This window comes from Convolutriloba macropyga, chromosome 3 (assembly GCF_964194025.1).
Source record: "Convolutriloba macropyga chromosome 3, txConMacr16.3, whole genome shotgun sequence".
NCBI classification, from domain to species: Eukaryota; Metazoa; Xenacoelomorpha; order Acoela; family Convolutidae; genus Convolutriloba; species Convolutriloba macropyga.
The window spans coordinates 74,233,219-74,250,718 of record NC_134470.1 but is presented as its reverse complement, the minus strand read 5'-3'; the positions used below and the strand labels follow the sequence as shown (position 1 = coordinate 74,250,718).

General features: G+C 34.6%; 1 protein-coding gene across 1 annotated transcript in view; it reads right to left on the bottom strand.

Annotated features, from left to right (window-relative positions):
- Nucleotides 1–8,833: 8,833 nt before the first annotated feature.
- The window catches only part of LOC142336734 (uncharacterized), a 17,933-nt gene continuing 9,266 nt past the window's right edge, over nt 8,834–17,500 (bottom strand). Inside the window, exons 3-4 of the mRNA XM_075385646.1 lie at nt 17,162–17,245; nt 8,834–9,360 (exon numbers count right to left, since the gene is read on the bottom strand). Coding sequence (XP_075241761.1) covers nt 8,834–9,360; nt 17,162–17,245 — 611 coding nt within the window. The remainder of the gene's footprint in view (nt 9,361–17,161; nt 17,246–17,500) is intronic.

The window sequence follows — 17,500 nt, the reverse complement described above, 5'->3', positions numbered from 1 at the left end:
CGTGCTCGGGGTATGATCAACGTTAATGAGTCCACAAAAGTATTGGGTTTTTCAGCGGTCGTCAAATTTAAACGTTTTCATATCGAGATACGGGCCATGTAATGGTAATACATATAAGCCAATGAGACATTATTGAATTCGCCAAAAAGCCAATTTCAGACCGACAATCAAGAAATGTTGACGGGAGGCGTTTATGGTATGAAGAGGGGCGTTGAAATCAATTCTTGACATCAAATAAGTCGTTATGGGATAAGGAGGATTTCGTAAGTTAATATGTTTCTGTTTAGAGATCTGCATGTCAGAATAAAGAAGTAAAAAGTGTCGTGGAATTGTAGAACACAATAATAATTATTATTATTCGTATTTAGTGTGACGGAACGAGCGATATGCCCATCGTCACAGAACCGTTCTCAGAAACGAACTTGGTGAAGTCTTTCTTAGAAATGAACTCCAACAATCCCTTCTCTCCCTTTTCCAAAGCAGAACTGAACTTCATTTTGAAGTCTCTTCTGTATGGCTTGTCATCTGAATTGGGCTGTTTCAAGTACACAGACACGATCAGCCACTGTTCTTCTAGAACATTCTGTCTCGTCTCACTCTTGTTCACGACTGACAGACAGACAGACACAAATTTATCAGTCGCTTCTCCAGTTCCATTCAGGAACACTTTGAGTACAACTTCTGCGTCAATTTCACTTTCAACTTGAGTCTGTTTGCTCTTCGATCGTGTCTCGCATCCAATACTTGAAGCTGTTGATTTTCTCTTAACTTTCAAATTAACTGGACGAGTTTTTAGAAGTTTGAATTTCTTATCGTCTTTCATGTCTTCAGCAAAGGTTTGAAGCAGTTTTATATTAGGAACTATTACTCTCACCATATTGTTCTTAGCCAATATATCGGTCATAATAGGCTTGTCAGCTGTTATCAATCTTCCGTCTCTGATTTGTCTTAGAATGTTTTCCAGATCAGGACGTTTCTCTGGTACTTTTTCCGTCGAAGGACCAGAGAACGACTCCTGTCGGCCAACATTCTCAGATTTCGATTCCCTGGTGTCTCGTTTTTTTCTTGGAGTTTGAAGTTGTCCATCAGAAATATTTCTTTTGAGGTGAAAATCAGAAACATCAAACTGCAAGTCGTCGCTGTAGTAAATTTTGCTTGATTCGTTAGCAATCATGACGCATAAATGCTGCTGTAATCACATGACCAGCGCTCCAATGTTTTGAGTTTATTTTGCGTATGACTCTGTTTCGCAATACGTTCTCTTATTTTTTCAATATAACCAAATGTTTAATGAAAAAAATCTACAACAGATCCAAATATTTTTCGTTTCCTGTATCAGAGAAAAACTACAGTTTCGAGTTTAATTCTGGTAAACAATATTTATAGAAGGAAAATTTTCGGAGAGACAGCACTAGGAGAAGGCAACCTCTTCCTGTCTTCAACGAAATTCACTATACTTAAGTACAGTAAACTTACAGTAAACTTACAGTAAACAACCTCGTATCAACAGCGTTAGAAGAAAACAGTTATTTGAGATGAGGGGAAACTGTTCACATGTTATTTTGACTGACAATAATACATTGCACGTTGTTTGAACACAGAAAAAAATCATGCTGACGCAGACACGATTACTTGTGAAATTATGTCGTTTAAATTAAATACAGATGTTTGGTACATTTCGAAAAACAGAAATGAGCAATGCTTGACGCATATTTGGTTGGTATCCCCGCTTAAACAATGACATTTCACAGCCCGAAGCAGTCCTGTTTGACATTGCAGCATATTTTGTTCCTACTTTTGCGGAAAAACCACGTGAAAACAATAAACGTGACAAAAAAAACAAAATTTCTTGCGTCACATCAATTTTCACTTTATAGTATATTTGGACACGCGTCATGTGTGCATACTTCAAACTTCCTGAGCGAGGCCGAATTAAAAACCATTCCCTATTTGAAGAAGATTTTTTTAGAACTAACCTAAATTTTTTGAATCAATTCCAGACATAGTTTTAGTAAATACCTTTCTAGTAATATGTTTTTCTTAATTACTTTGACATAATAATATTGAATAACATTGTTGCACTTTCTGGAGGTTTTGCACTCTGCAGTCTGAAAAATGTGGAGGATGGATTTCCTCAGAAAACCAATATCAAACACAAAAATTTTGAGTACCGCACAAATTCATAAGAAACATTTTTTCCAAACATGTAAACTAATAATGTAACCAAGAAAATTGAAGTTTACATGCCTTTAGAATAATCCGAATTATGTATCGAAATAAACAAAATTTTACATGGATCTAATAATGAACTGAACTTCTGGTTAATGGTTGATTTTGTCCATATTACCTCCTGAGCACATTTCATCGCATTAGGCTCTTTTTTAATCTAACCATTTGTTCTATGTGATGAAATTTGAAACAGAACCAAAATGTTTTTGTTTCTTTATTACTACAGTTTCGTGTGTCAAAATTCAATTAAAAAATAATTAATATATTTTCAAGAACTGAACAAGTAGAAATTTAAATAACCGTTGAGAAACCAAAAATTTGAAAACTTTCTGCTCCTTATTGCCGTCTCTTTGGCTTTGTAAAGATGTAAAGATTTCGCATTCCAGAAGGTGTTGAATGTTCAAAAATACTTTTTTCAGTATCATAAAATATATTGATTTTCGTAACATACAATTTTTGTAACAATTTAAGTGAAAACTTCTATTTTTCATGTTGGATACTTTAGTTGTCAAATTGCACCTCAAATAGTTGATTGTCACATCCAACAATTCGTAAGCATTAAAAACTTTTCTAATTAGATAGTTTTAAAGAAGTTTTAATCATTTCAAATGAAGATTAATCCGAAGAATCTACAGTTCATACGTCCATTGATTGCCATGCCGAACATCAGTTTCTGTGAACGATTACCTTTTCAATGTGTTGCTAATAAATAATTGCAATTGTTGTTTTAAAAATGAAACTTGAGATGCAAACAAAAAGAAATTGTTAACGCAATAAGACTTAAGGTGTAGTTTTTTAGACGACCTGCAGTTTTTTAGAAGAAGATTGTACGAAAATAATGATCTGATTATTACCCTGTTTGAGGTCCCAGACTGAATCAAGTATGTTTAGATCAAAAGTGAACGCACAAGGGGAGTGTCGTTCGTTGAAAATTTCATAGTCTGGAAACATGGATCGCACAAAAGTCTGAACATGAACGCACATAAGTCAAGACATGAACGCGCAAATTTTTTCAAGCTTGTTTAAAAATTATATATCAGATAACTAATATTGCACTTGCTCCAGAGCAACCTCTCAAAAGGCAGTCCTCTATCTTGACAGCCGCAACTCATGTGGGTTCAAAACAAATATCAAAATGTTGAATGCGAAACAATTGCACTCAATCTTTTGCGTTGGATTTAAAACAATTACTTCTTGTATTATAAAAAAAAGTTGAATTTGAAAAAAGATAACTTCCTGCCGTACAGCCAAGAGTTTAACAAATTTAATAGAAAAAACTGTGCAAAACGTTTTTTTTTATTTTGCAGAGGTTACCAAAATTCTGCTAACCACCTGAATACAGGGGAGTTACAAGCAAAATGAATAAGTTGAGCGAGTTTCAAGTATGTAAGTTGTGTGCTATTGCTGATTATTTGACTTTGCGCATGAAGCTCTGGACATGAACGCAGGAAAGTCTGAACATAAACGCACAGAATCATGTGAAGGCACGAAAGTTTGGTGAAGAATTGAAAGCCTAAACATGAAGGCACAAATGTCTGATGAACGCACAATTCTTTTGACATAAACCCACGCATATTGGGGGAACGCAATAAATTCTGGACATTAATGCGCGAAAGTCTGGTGAACACACGAAAGTCTTTGGACATAAGATATTTGGTCATAAGATCTGTGACGGTCTGGACACAGACGCTTTCCGTCTGAGAGGGTCTGGACATATCAGTTTTCGTCTAGCTACCTGGGTAGCCATGACTCACTTTTTCTGAACCAAAATCAGGAAACTTAATTTTTGTTTTCAAAAAGGTCACTCTGAGTGGCTGTGCAAAATTAAATTACAACATCTGACTGTTCATTCTTGGCAAGAAAAAAATTATCCCGCCCCGTTCTCTTAAGAGTTTTTCAGATACTAAGAGTTGATTTTATTTAAACTGTAAATTGTAGTAAACAATGAAAAGAGCTTCAACTAAACTGCACAGGTACGTATCGAAATCTCTTGTGAATTGCTATCCCAACTCTGTTTTGTATTCCAGCACGTTGAATTGGCCTTTCCCCATAACTGCTGTCGTTTCTAATTAAAATGTGTTTCAGAGCCCAGAGTATGTTATTGATCTTGCTAACTCTTTTTACTGGACCTTTAAACGTGACCCTGGAATCTCAGGTGTAATTTAACATCCAGTCAGGTGTTAAACTAAAATTGATTGAAACTTGTGGTTAAACATTAAAAAACACAACTTTTTTGCTCACAACTTCCATATTTATATGATCACCTCAAGATAAAACTTCTGAAAATATTTGTCTAACAAGGATGTTTTTGGATTGCTTCCTATTATACGGCATTTAAATTAATATATTTACTCTTATGGCGGTCAAGCAAGCCGATAGGCAGGCAAGTCGTATTTTGAAAATGAGGTCAAGTAAGCCGAAAAATAATTGGATACCCGTATTTTAATTTGCCCCTATCGGGCCGCTAGACACGCTTCGCCGCGATAACCGGCCTGCATTTTCCGGATTACATCCCACAGCGGATGAGAGGCATGGCCATGGACAGCGGTCCGCTGAGGCCCGTGCCCACTAGATGTCTAGAAATTGACATATTTTTGTTTCTGTGGTGCATTTGAATACATTATGCACTATAATACTATGCATACTATGCACAGTGTTCATTGTAACGGTTAAGAATTTATTATTTCTGATAGGTTACATAACTATAACATAATTTTTGGCTTGCTTTTATGTCGGCTTACTTTTACTTCGGCTTACTTTGCGTTCACCATTTACTCTAAGTTACTACATTTTGCAGCATGGCCTAACTTTAGCTGTACAAAAATTTGACACTAATGTCCACCATTGGAAACAATTCAAAAATAAAAACTCAAAGATGAGCACTATAAGCAAAGCTGGCCATACATACAAAAAGTTTGAAGAAATGTTAGAAAAATGTTTTTTTAGATTCAAGCTGTTGGTCAGTGATAATTAAAATCAGGGTATACGTTCTTAGCTGCATTTGGAACTAAAAAAGTGCTATTAATGGCCTGCGTAGCAACCATTAAAACTTCGATTATTTTTCAAAATTAGTTTTTATGTTATAACTAAATTTGAAAATTAATTAGTTTTGCATAAAAATTTGCTTAAAGATGGAAAATCTTTTGCAAACAGTTTTGCTATTTGTGTTCTAAAATGTTTAATAAATTGTTCATTTACTTATTGATTTTAACTTCAGCAAAAGGTAAGAAATGCGCCGCTGCTGTGGATTGTTATCATGCTTTGTATAAAGAAACGTTAAATGTTCACTTTATATTAGTTGTTCAAGAGAAGAGGTTTCGGGTGTATGAAACTCAAGAAATATATTCTTCACATCGATAAAGCTAGCCCGGGTCGACCTTTCTTATAAACCATATCCAAAAACCATATATGACTCCATAAAGGCCATACAGAAAGTTCCGTGCATGATCTTGCCATGATTGCCATGATTTGCATGGAAACTTTTTTTGGCACTGGGTCAATTAAATCATATGAGTCATCTATCTCAACAAGGTCACATCCATGGTTCCTGTCTGGTATCATAATCCGGTAGATGAATATTATAACTTTTAAGAACAGTCGACTTGTCGCCGCGCATCATAGAAGCTCCTTTTTCTTGATTCAATACTATTTAATGCTATTAAATTCTCAACAATAGAACAAAATGGTTGCCAAAAATCGCATTTTTCCAACATGAATTTAAAAAAAAAATAGTTTCTCCAAACAAAAATATTATTTGTGTTATCTAAATAGCTATACCAAAAATATCTCTTTTGTAAGCAAAAGTTTTCTAACCAACTGAACACTAGATAAAAGCTAATGACAAGTTTGGTCAACGGTATAAACTTTGCAACAAACCTATAATACCACAATAACTTATAAACAAAGCGGCTCGGTAATGTGCGATGGCACATAAGGTTCCGACCCCGCCCATCCACAATTTTGGCATAATTGTCTACCAAATGAGGAACAGATAGAAAAACCCAAAAATTATTTTTTGCGAATCCCAAAAAAGCCCAAGTCTTTTTCAAAAAATTCTGAATGAACGATAAGATAGCCTCCAAAGCAAATAACTCAGTGGAGTAAAAATCGATGCATTAGATTGCTGTATTTTGTCAATATTAAGAAAGCGAGTCAAGACGAACAGCAAAATCAAACAACAACAACAACAAACATTAATTACATCAAAAAATTTATGTCCCTCTTAAAAACTAAATTTAATAACAAGGTCAACATACCGTCAGACAAAACTAAAACTAAACAAAAATAACTTATAAATCACCAGAAAACATATGCAACCAGTCCATAAAAAGGTTTGGTAACAATTATATAAAAAAGAACAAAAACAGTAAAGTAAAAAAATTAACTTATTTTTTTGAAACAGTTAACTTCAAAGTAATAAATACCATTAGGAATCAATTAATATTACCACAAAATTACGATTACCACTGCTTCTATAGAAGGGCATTAGGACCTGTCCTTATTCATTTTTTAAAGCGGCTAAAAAGAACAACAAAAAAAAATTCAATTGAAACTTGCCAGAAAACGCTGTCAAAACCGTCAAGCCAAATTTTGGCACTCAAAATACATTTGATTGCGCCCTCATCAAACAGCTATAATGTAGTACGTGGCCATTCTTTAGTAAGACTAGGTAACAAGTAGACAAAAAAGCGAAGTGCTAAAGTATGTAATACTTTTAATTTTTTTTTCGAAACAAAATTACATTCAATGTCATGAAAGGCATTAATTACAAAAAGCGCTATTTGAATAGGGTCTTTTATTCAAGAAAAGGAAGCCCTCGAAAAGGAAGCCCTCCTAATTATCCAGAATACTTCTTGCATCTACAAAAAGAACTTTTTTTTGTGAAAAACCGATGTCGAAGCCAGTAAGGTCATAACAAATTCTTTAAAAAAAGATTTTGGGACACCAATCCCTTTTATTCCCTTGACACCCATAATGTCATATTTGACCTGTAATCAACTAACGAGATTAGGTAACAAAAAGAAACATAAAAAGAACAAAATTGCGAAGTTGAAAAAGTTTTTTTTTTAATTTTGGAAAAAGATTGTTTTCAAAGTCACGAAAACCATCAGCTATCTACTAACATCAGAATATCGGTTCTCCTCTTCTGCCATGAAAAGCCAATGAAATTTATCACTATACAGGAAATTTCATACGAACGAGACGACAAAGTATAAATGACAGTTAGAGACAAAATTAAAAAATTCAATTGATTCCTTCAAGAATGAGGCGTCGAGGCCGTTAAAACGATGATATATATCTTTCAAGATTTTAATATGTTCAATTGTGCCTTATTGTGAATGCTAATAAGGTGACATGAGAACTGTCAATAATGTGATAATGTGACAAAATTAGAAAACGTGAAAAACTGGCAAATATCAAAACAAACAAAAATCTGAAATCTTGTAGTATCAAGGCCAGAAAACAATAACTTCAAGCTTAAACCTGCAACCGAGAATAAATGTTAAATCAGTAGAAAGAAGAAGCAGTCTTTCTTTGCTGACACTAAGCTGGAAGATGAAAAATTAAGAAAAATATAGAGGAAAAGTTAATTAAGCCATTATTTATTGAAAAGTCTTTATTTTTTAAAAGAAACGACCATAAACTTTCAATTAAAAAACTAAATGCATTAGCTTGGAGCTGCTTAGCAAGCGAATTGGTTGGACCTACCACTCCTGAGCTTTGATTTGATATGTTCTGTTCTTTATTATTAAAAAAAGTCTTTTTTTAAAAAAAAAGACCGACTGATTACAACCCGATTTTTTTTTGGATTGTAACAGTCCAAGAATGGACCAAAACTAGCCTTGCTAATACTTATTGTCCGTTAGGAACAATTGATTTTTCGAATGTTGTTGATATAGATAATTTGTTAGTTGAAAACTCAAAATAAATTCTGCATTCTGCAGTGCACTCTCAGCGGACTCTGAAGTAGAAATAGCCCACCTCTGAGTCTACAAAGATTGTATGAGTGTTGTTTGCGGGTGTACTGTCGGCAAATTTAATCAAAAAGGACTAAAGTAGCTTATTTCGTGCTGTTTTTGATGAAAAAGGCTAAATTTTGAAACGTTTATCCAGATTTTTTGACCAAAAAAATTAAATCAAAACAATCAACAATGCTTGTTCGTCTTCAAAAATAAAATCAACGACACTATTCTTAAAAATTATAACAAGTTTTAGCAAAATTGACGAAAATTTAGGCAAAAATTTCGGAAAATGTGAATAAAAACAACGTGAATTCACTCTTCTTTTCTCAAAAGTTTAAACCTCGATAACTCCCTGTAGAAAACGAAAATTAAAAAAATCTTTTTAATTCCATATTCTACGCTGGACGAGCTTTCTAATGATACCAGTCTCAACTCTCTACGATGAATATATCGAGCGGCGAAAATTCACGGAACAAAAAAACCCATTTGAGTATATAGTTCCTCCCCCCTCAAGAGGGTCGGAACAATTAATTTTTAAAAATTTGCGCAAAAACTTTAGAAAAAGTAAATTGCAAATAGTCGCAGCAAACTTGCCATTATTTACTATCTATAGGGATTCGTTTAGATTTGGAAGTAAGAAATCATATCCACGACCCATTGAGAAAGCCAATGACTTGATTGCTTGTGTAATTCGCTTGTAAAGCCAATTGTTTCAACTCCTCGAACACATCTTTGTACAACTGCCTGATTTTGTCAGCTAGTTGTTTCGTTTCAATTTCCTCAAACTTAGCTTTAAGCCGATGCAGTATGACTTGTATAATTGGATCGTTGGGGTTAAATTCTATCTCATGCTGGCTTGGAGATTCAACTCCAGGCTCGGCAGGGTCATTCAGTTCATTGCGAAACTCTGAAGTAACGAGATTGAGATTTTCAGACGGCTGTTCTGCTTCCACTAATTGTTGATCTGCACTGATTCTGCTGTTGTTAGTTGCTGGTTCGCCGTCCACCGATGAATTTGCTTGTTGGATGTGATCAAATTCCTGTAGTGATGGAAAGTGTGGACAACTTTCGGTTCTAATATCCGCTGTTTGCAGCTCGTCACTTGTTATTGTTAAGCTGCTATTTCCTCGATGATGGATGAAGAATGACCCATCATAGTAGAACGCATCTGAAACAAAAAAATATCCAAAAGAACTAGTTAAAGTCCAATTGGTTGTCTTTATGTGGTGTTGTGCGACTTTAAAATTGATGTCGGATAGAATTTGTTATTTCTTAAATTTCACCTATGTTTTTTTATGTCGCCTATGTTTTGTTTTTTTTAAAAAAAAAGAAAGAAACTGCATAATCCACAAAGAGACATGATCTCTTTAAATGAGAGATATTACAAGCTTTTGCTTTTTTGTCAATCATTTAAAAGTTTTAGGCGGAATGGAATGAGAGGTGGATTCCCGTTTTGCTCATCATAATTGTTTCTTAACAATCATACAAAGTCATATATGATTCTTAGTAATCATACAAAGTCATATATGACTTGTATGAATTCTTGACTTATCCTAAAAAAACTGGCACAGCAACACTTCGTACCATAAGATCATATAGAAATTAAACAAAAGACCAAAAAACGCCTACATTTACTAAAGCATCTTAGTAATCATACTAGGTCATATATGGTTTTATGAAATGTTAACATTGCAGTATATACATGATGTTAACGTGTGGCTGACCTCCAAATACTACCTAAATTGAGGTTTTGGCCAGAGAAAGACATAGAGTCAAACTAATAGGAATCAGCAACAAAGAAATTTATGTTCTTACTATTTTTTTAGGAAAAGCAACATTTAGGCTCCGCTGGCCAGCTGGTAAAGGTCGGCATGGACTTTTATTATTGTCTGGCATGTAAGTTGATTAAATTGGACCTAAGGAACTCAAATAAAACAGTCATATATAATATAACGCAAAGATGTCACCTCTCATAATGTTATCAGAGCTGTAAGTAATATAAACAATTTTTACCCGATTTTAAACCATGCTGAATACCATGCAGTCAGTCTTTTAGTTGCTATTCGCCCGGCATAAGTTGGTTATCTTTAATTACTGCTTTTTGCTTATGCTCGCTGTTCTAATTTTTACAAAAAGCTGATAGCATCCAAGTTTCTTATTGTGATAACGCTTGTAAAAATTGAAAATTTTCTTTTCTCTCAGAAAAACTTGTTCATATTTTGATCAAAAAATTTTAAGCGAGAAACTTGGATAAAACAAAGCTCTTAAAATTTTTTGATCAAATTTTGAACCAGTTTATCTGAGAGAAAAGAAAATTTTCAATTTTTACATGCGTTATCACAATAAAAAACTTGGATGCTAACAGCTTTTTGTAAAAATTAGAATAGTAAGCATAAGCAAAAAGCAGTTATTAAAGATAACCGACTAATGCCGGGCGAGCAGCAATTAAAATACTGACTGACGAGGGTAATCAATTAAAAACTGCCTCAGAGGGGTCTGTCTAAGTGTTTTCAGTGTGTTTTGCTTAAAGTTAATTAAAAAAAACACTAGAAATTTTAATTATTAAGTCAAATTCGGTGATCGTTCTCCATTTTTTTTCAAAAGTAAACTGTCACTAATTAAGTTAAGCTGCTTGAAATAAATACTAAGTGCAATTTAAAACGCATAAATCAAGAACAGCAAAAAGTCACTGAAAAAATTGTCAGATACAAAAACCAACTGTCTAATTATCCTTTTCAGAGAGCATTTAATGGACGTAGTTCATTGGCCGGCGGCTAAACTCCATAATAGGGTTTAAATTAGGTCACTGCACTCGTGCTAATTCGTCCAATAACTAGTATCAAAACTATAGTCTGTAAAAAGGTACTGCAAAATGTCTTAAATATTTTTTAAATTTTAAATATGTCCTCATTCATTCACAGTTGAAAAAGTCTATCAATTTTGATCTTATAGAAAACAGTTAAACATGAATATAAGTAAGTAGCGGATTTTCAGAAGAAACTTTTCATTTAGTTTAAAGCTTAATTGCTTCCAATTACCACCAAAGTTGCACATATCTATTCAGAGTCTTTTCATCAACGTCATCTGGCAAAAAATCAATTTACAATCAACTTTCCTTCAGAGCTGCAAATTAAAACTGAGTGAAACTCTTACTCATGACATCAGCCTTTTCCTCTTCTATAATGGTTTTTAATCTCTCGCTTGTATTGTGATCAGGAAAAAGGGGGAATTATCGAAACAAGGATTAAAGAGTGCGCCCCACTATACAAAAAACTACAGCAGCGTATTTAACTTTACCGAAATGATGCTTTGTATTTTAGCCTTACATATTTTTACCATACTTTAGGCTCTAGGAGCGGCGTCAAGAAGTTGCTATTCTAATAAAATTTGTAGTCTTCTCTCCCGTACATTATTTTGAGTATTATCAACCTCAGTTATCAACATCAATCAATCTTGCTATGATTTTTTTCGTATCAAGTACGAAAACCTGTTACATCAATGTCTAAAAGAGAAGGAAAATAACCAAAATACAACAAACACAGCACCCAAATTAGGAACCTTAAAAAGCTACTCATAATGAGAAACCGTCCAACTGGTTTTCAAGATTCATAATCGTTCCAAAGTTTGTTAAGCAAAGAACCTCAATTAAATTTTGTAATACATAGTTTCTTGGAAAACGTCACTTTTAAGCAAAATTATCTAACAAAACTACGTTGTTATGACGATGCTGAATTTTGATTGACTGAAAAAGACTTTTGTAAATTTATGCAGCACGCATTTTTTATCTTGAAATACACACAGACGATTCTGCTCACTACATTTCAGTTGGTTACCAGAATACTTGAATGAAAAACTTCTAGCAGAAGAAGAGCATTTTTACCGAACCCGCGCTGCGAATAGCACTTAGCAAAACTTGCAATTAAAAGCCTTTATTAGAAAGGAGATTGCAACGATAGCTTTCTCTTCATACAATACAGCACTTGGCACTAGCACCTACGCAGCCGCCTCTAAAAAGATATAAAAGGTTTAAGCAAACTAAGAAGAGAGTTCTCATATGGCGACAGAGATGTTGAACACTTACGTCTGTTAAAAAGAAAGAGGAAAAGTTTACAACTCATGGAATTAACCATTAACGGAAAAACTTAAAATCTTCGAATCATTGGAAAAACAAGGACTGGAATTAGCCTTTACTTTATCGCACAATAAGATAATCAAACCGACATCAAACGGAACCGTATCACAAAAAAAACCAGAAATTTACAATTTCTTTCAAAATTATTGAATTCGATAAATTAACCAAACCACAGACACAAACCAACTTTACCATTTCAAAATTATTTGAGCATCAACCTATTTGTTTTGCTAGCAAAGAGAAAGTAAAAGGCAAGCCAAAACAAAACTTCTATGACACTGTTGGAAGGCTATCAACCTCAAAGCCTCTTCGTATTCTTCAACGACAAAACAATCGACAGAAAAGTAAGTCAAAAACTTGCAGCGAAGAACCAAAAAGACCAACCAAATAGCCTAAACTGCAAACTCTGTGACACATAAATAGGAGAGCGCAAACTTTGCTCGTTCCACAAAAACACTTCACAAATGAACTGATTGAAAGAAAATGGCAGATCCAAGTCCGCCTCACGTACATCCGAAAAATTTCTCAGGACTGCAAAACTAAAATTGGCCTGAATTTGAAGGACTATTGAGAGTAAGCATTGCTGTTTCTAGAAATCCTGAAGCGCATCACCAACGTGCACGATATCTCCACCTACACTTAGCCTGTAATGCACTCAACTATTACCTTCGACTCGCCGAAAACACAGCAAACAACCTAGACGATTGATCCGGTGAAAGAACAACCAGATAACTTCCTCGCAGATTTGCAACGCCTCGCCAACCTCGCAATTGTGGACGACCCTGCAGCTCACAGAGACAGCACTGATAAAGAACTAGACAAATAAGAAAACCCTTCTTTCAAGGCATGCCCTTAAAGTACAAGAAAGTGTTACTGAAAGAAAATGACAACATCACTATAAACGGACTACGTGCTATCATCAAAAAACGAGTCAGAATTATTCAGATAAACCCGGAACTAAATTACACTAAACGCATCAGGAAACCTTGCAGTGGCCCAAGCCATAGAAAGCATAATGGCGGCAGGAATAGTATCAATGCAAGTAGCACAGCCGCCGCATCAGCGCGTGGAGAGTACTCAGTACCCTAGCTACAGAACAGGAAAACAATTTACAGAGCCTACAACTACAACAGACAAATATACCAGTACAATGGAAACCAAAATGGCCGAGGATACAGCAACAACTACAACAGCAGAGGACATAACCGTGGAAGTTTTCACCGAGGTCGAGGAATTTATTCGAGAGGGAGGTCAAACTTCCAACGAAACGACCGAAGTAATGCACGTACCGAAAGATCTACACCAAAGAGAACATTTTGAAAAACATGTGCTAGCAATGAGCACACTGCCCAAGGTTTTCCAGAACGTCAACCAGCATACCGCGATGGAAATATGCCATTTAATCAGCAATCAAAAAACTAAATAACATGCATGTTTTTCTACAACATACCAGATAGCTTGACAACTATAGCGAAAATGTATTTATAATACCTCTGCAGTTCGGAACTTTAATTTTGAAAGCAGTAGCTGACACTGGAGCTTTCAGCATCGTCATACTTGTAAAGAAATATAATCAACAGTTAATTGGATTTCTCCTAACCTAGCATCAATAGGCCAACTTTTTTGTTTTTTAAATATATTGGGTTATGAAAACTTTAAAGTTTTACAAATTACTTGATTTTTTGCTTTAAATTGATACAAAAAAGGGTGGACGAAAGGTGGACAAGACAATTAAATGGTACATAAACTACAAAACTGAGCCGATTGAAAAGGCCGAATTGAAAAACTGGTGATCAAATTTTGCAAAAAATTACTGTTTTAACTGAAATTTTTATGGAGTATGAATTTTCACCGGCATAATTGCAGATATGATTTTTCGGGGTTTTTTGTTTTCTTCGTTTTTGTTTTGTTTCGCAGAAGTGCAAATCTGCTATTTTAAAAGCATTCATTTTCGCTTTCTTGACAACTGTTTTTATTTAATTTTTTGAGAAGTTATTGAAAAAAGTTCAGTTTTTGATTTAATTCCATTGGAAGTTTTGCAAATTGATATGTCGAGTTTTAGAGAGAGGCCCCTCAGATCTCAACAACGCCTCTGCTTTTTTCGTTTCATTTGTTGTTGATATTATCGTGGTTTTTTGAAAAATTCCGAACTGGCGAGAATGAAATGTAAAATTTCAGTAGAATTCAAGAAATTACTTTTTAGAGAATGAATGTGGGCGGCAATTAAGTTTAGGATTCACCTGAATCAATTCAAAAGATCTCAAAAAAATCTGAGTCTACTCAATTCATTAACTCACATTAACTCCATTTTTTTCACGTTGTCCGGCTAATTTTCGGAAACGGCAGCTAAATGAGGGAGCTCGTTTTCTCCACAGCTTTTACTTTTTTTATTCTTACAAGAAGGATTTTTTCAACAATTATTAGCTGTGATACGCAGGGAAAACAAAATTTTTTTCATAAACTTTGTTTTCTTCGAATTTTATTCTTTACCCTATAAAAGCCACAATTAATTCTAATTACATTTACTAAAATTAATTTATTTATATATATATATATATATATATATATATATTCATATTATATATATATATATATATATATATATATATATATATACATATAGTTGATCAACTTGCTTATGAGATCGATTTGACAATAGTGAATACACAAAATTTTGGTTTCAGCGGTAAATTAGCATGGAAAACATATGAGCTAAAGTTAGAAATCAAATCATGCAAAATTCAAATTAAGAAACATTGAAATATTTAAGCTTGAGCTTCATCCCTCCGCAACGAGAGGAGGGCACGGCTTAAAACTAGGGTTAAACCTGAATACTCTGGTAGTAAATTAAAACTAATATAAAACACATTGAGTTTGTGACTTGTAATCTCTTTCGTAGTTGTTGATCTTCTCTTTGCATTGTAAACTGCATTGTTTGTTAGGCAATCTTGTGAGCTGCTGGTTACTTGATTTGGAATGGATTAGGTAGATCTGTTTGGCTTCTGGTGTTGTTCTGGGTTGCAATTCACTATCTCGCGGTGGTTTGACATCTAAAAGCTAATTTGCATTTTTGACAAAATGCACAATCCTCCCACACAACGAGAAAAAAGGGTAAATAATATTATTGAATGTTGAATGACTGGTTGTCAGAAAATGAATAAGTGAAACATCTGGCGATAATTCTAATATTGTTTGGAGGTATGTTGGGTTTGTTGCTACGCTCCTTGTGTTGATCAGTTCTTCTTCATCTATGACTCTTGACAGTTTTACTGCAGGGCGAGTTAGTGTACCTGCTTTAGTGAATGTCAAATGATCTTGGTATTTCGTCGGCTACATAATGACATTTTGTTATCCGTCCATCCAAGGGGCCAAATACATCTTGGCGTAAATTCGTTCAGAATCCAGACTAGATTGCCCACTTTGAGTTGTTTTGACTGCTCTCTCTATTTTGCTCTGCTTATTATGTCTGAAGTGTACTCTCTTGGAAGTCCCCTCCAGAAGTGGTCCAAAAGCGTTTGCGTATAGTTGAAATCTTTCTTCCTGAATGTTTTCAGTTTTGCTGTTAGAGGGGGTAAGGCTAGATGTGGTCGTCGTAGAATGAAGTGGCTGGGTGTTAGGGCTTCTTCGTGGTTGTTATCAGAAGAAACGTAAATTATGGGGCGGGATTTTAGGACGCCTTCCGTTTCTGTCACAATTGTTTGGAATTGTTCAGGTTATAATTGCTTAGTGCTTAATTAGTTTGCAGTTTTGAACAGTTTCACAGCATTATCTTAGAGAGCCACTGTACTGTTGCGCGAAAGAGTGTCCAGTGTTACTTGAGGTTCGCAAAAAGCCGCTCTTCCGTTGTCTGTTTTTTTGTTTAGTATCCTCCAATCTGTATGCAGCGTAATGGGTGTGAGTTCTTTCAATTGTCAGCCTATTTGCTGATAAAGGATTATTTTTACTTTTTTCATATTTTTTTTACATATACCTCCTCGCTTTCTCTCTGAAAATAAATAAGTAATTACATCTGAAACCAGGAATTGAACCTAAACGCACCAATTCACTCTAAGTTATAGACAACTAAATTTTGTGAATTCTAGAGGCTGCTGTGACGTTTATGGCAAATTACCTTTCGGCTCTTGAGTAACATTGAAACAGCATTATTCATTCTGATAAATATTATCTTGATATTATCGACGTTAACAGTTTTCATCAGTTTCTCTTAATTTCTTGGGCGCTGAAACTCTCTTTAGAAGATAGTTGTTTTCAGCCGAATCTCCAACAGAAATTGAATTCTCTATTACTAGAGTTTGTTCGACTATTGCAAAAGTTCAACAATGGCTTTGGCATTTTTACACCCAAATTTGTTTTTTTTCGAATTTTCTTTTTGGTCAGTTTTTCTAATTAGTCAAGCAAGACTATATTAAAAAGTTTTGTAGCATCTGGAGACATTGATTAAACATCCTATGATATAGAACAGATTTCTCGGTGCTAGGACAATAGATCGAAAGACAATAGATCGAAAGCGAAAACTGGGACAATGGATCGAAAATTAAGTATTCAAATTGTATATTGGCTAATCAGATTTAAGCACTTAATTGTAATACAGTGTATTCCATGTTCGGTTGCGATAATTTGTTCGGTTGTGATAGTTTCAAATCAAGTCCCGCGGGCCGCTAAGGCATGGCCATGGCTAGCGAGGCATGGCCAGAAGCGGAAATTTTATGCTAGCGCGCAAATAAAGCTTAATTTCAGCCAATGAGAATAGAGATTAATTTTCGGTCTCCTGTCCCAATTTTTCTGTTTTCAATCTTTTGTCCTTTTGATCTGTTGTCCGGTCACCGATTTGTCTTACGAGTAAAGCAGCTGCCACCAATGTCAGCGACTATTTCATTAGAGAATGTGTTCACAATACAATCCGCATTCCGTCTTCCGTCTTCTGAAATACAACAGACCAAACGCACCAGAGAATGAGAAACAGCCGCTAACCTTAACTGATTAGTCATATGGAAAGTCATAGCCAAAATTAATGTAGAGAGCAATTCTGTAGATAACAATTCTTTTGTGGGCAAATTTTCAAATAGATTTTGTCTATCTTTTCCGCCACCCCTTTTCTCGTACTATTCGTAGCAACAATGGCGGAAAAAGATAGATTAATGTCAAACCACAGTTTTGCCACTATTAACATGAAGTT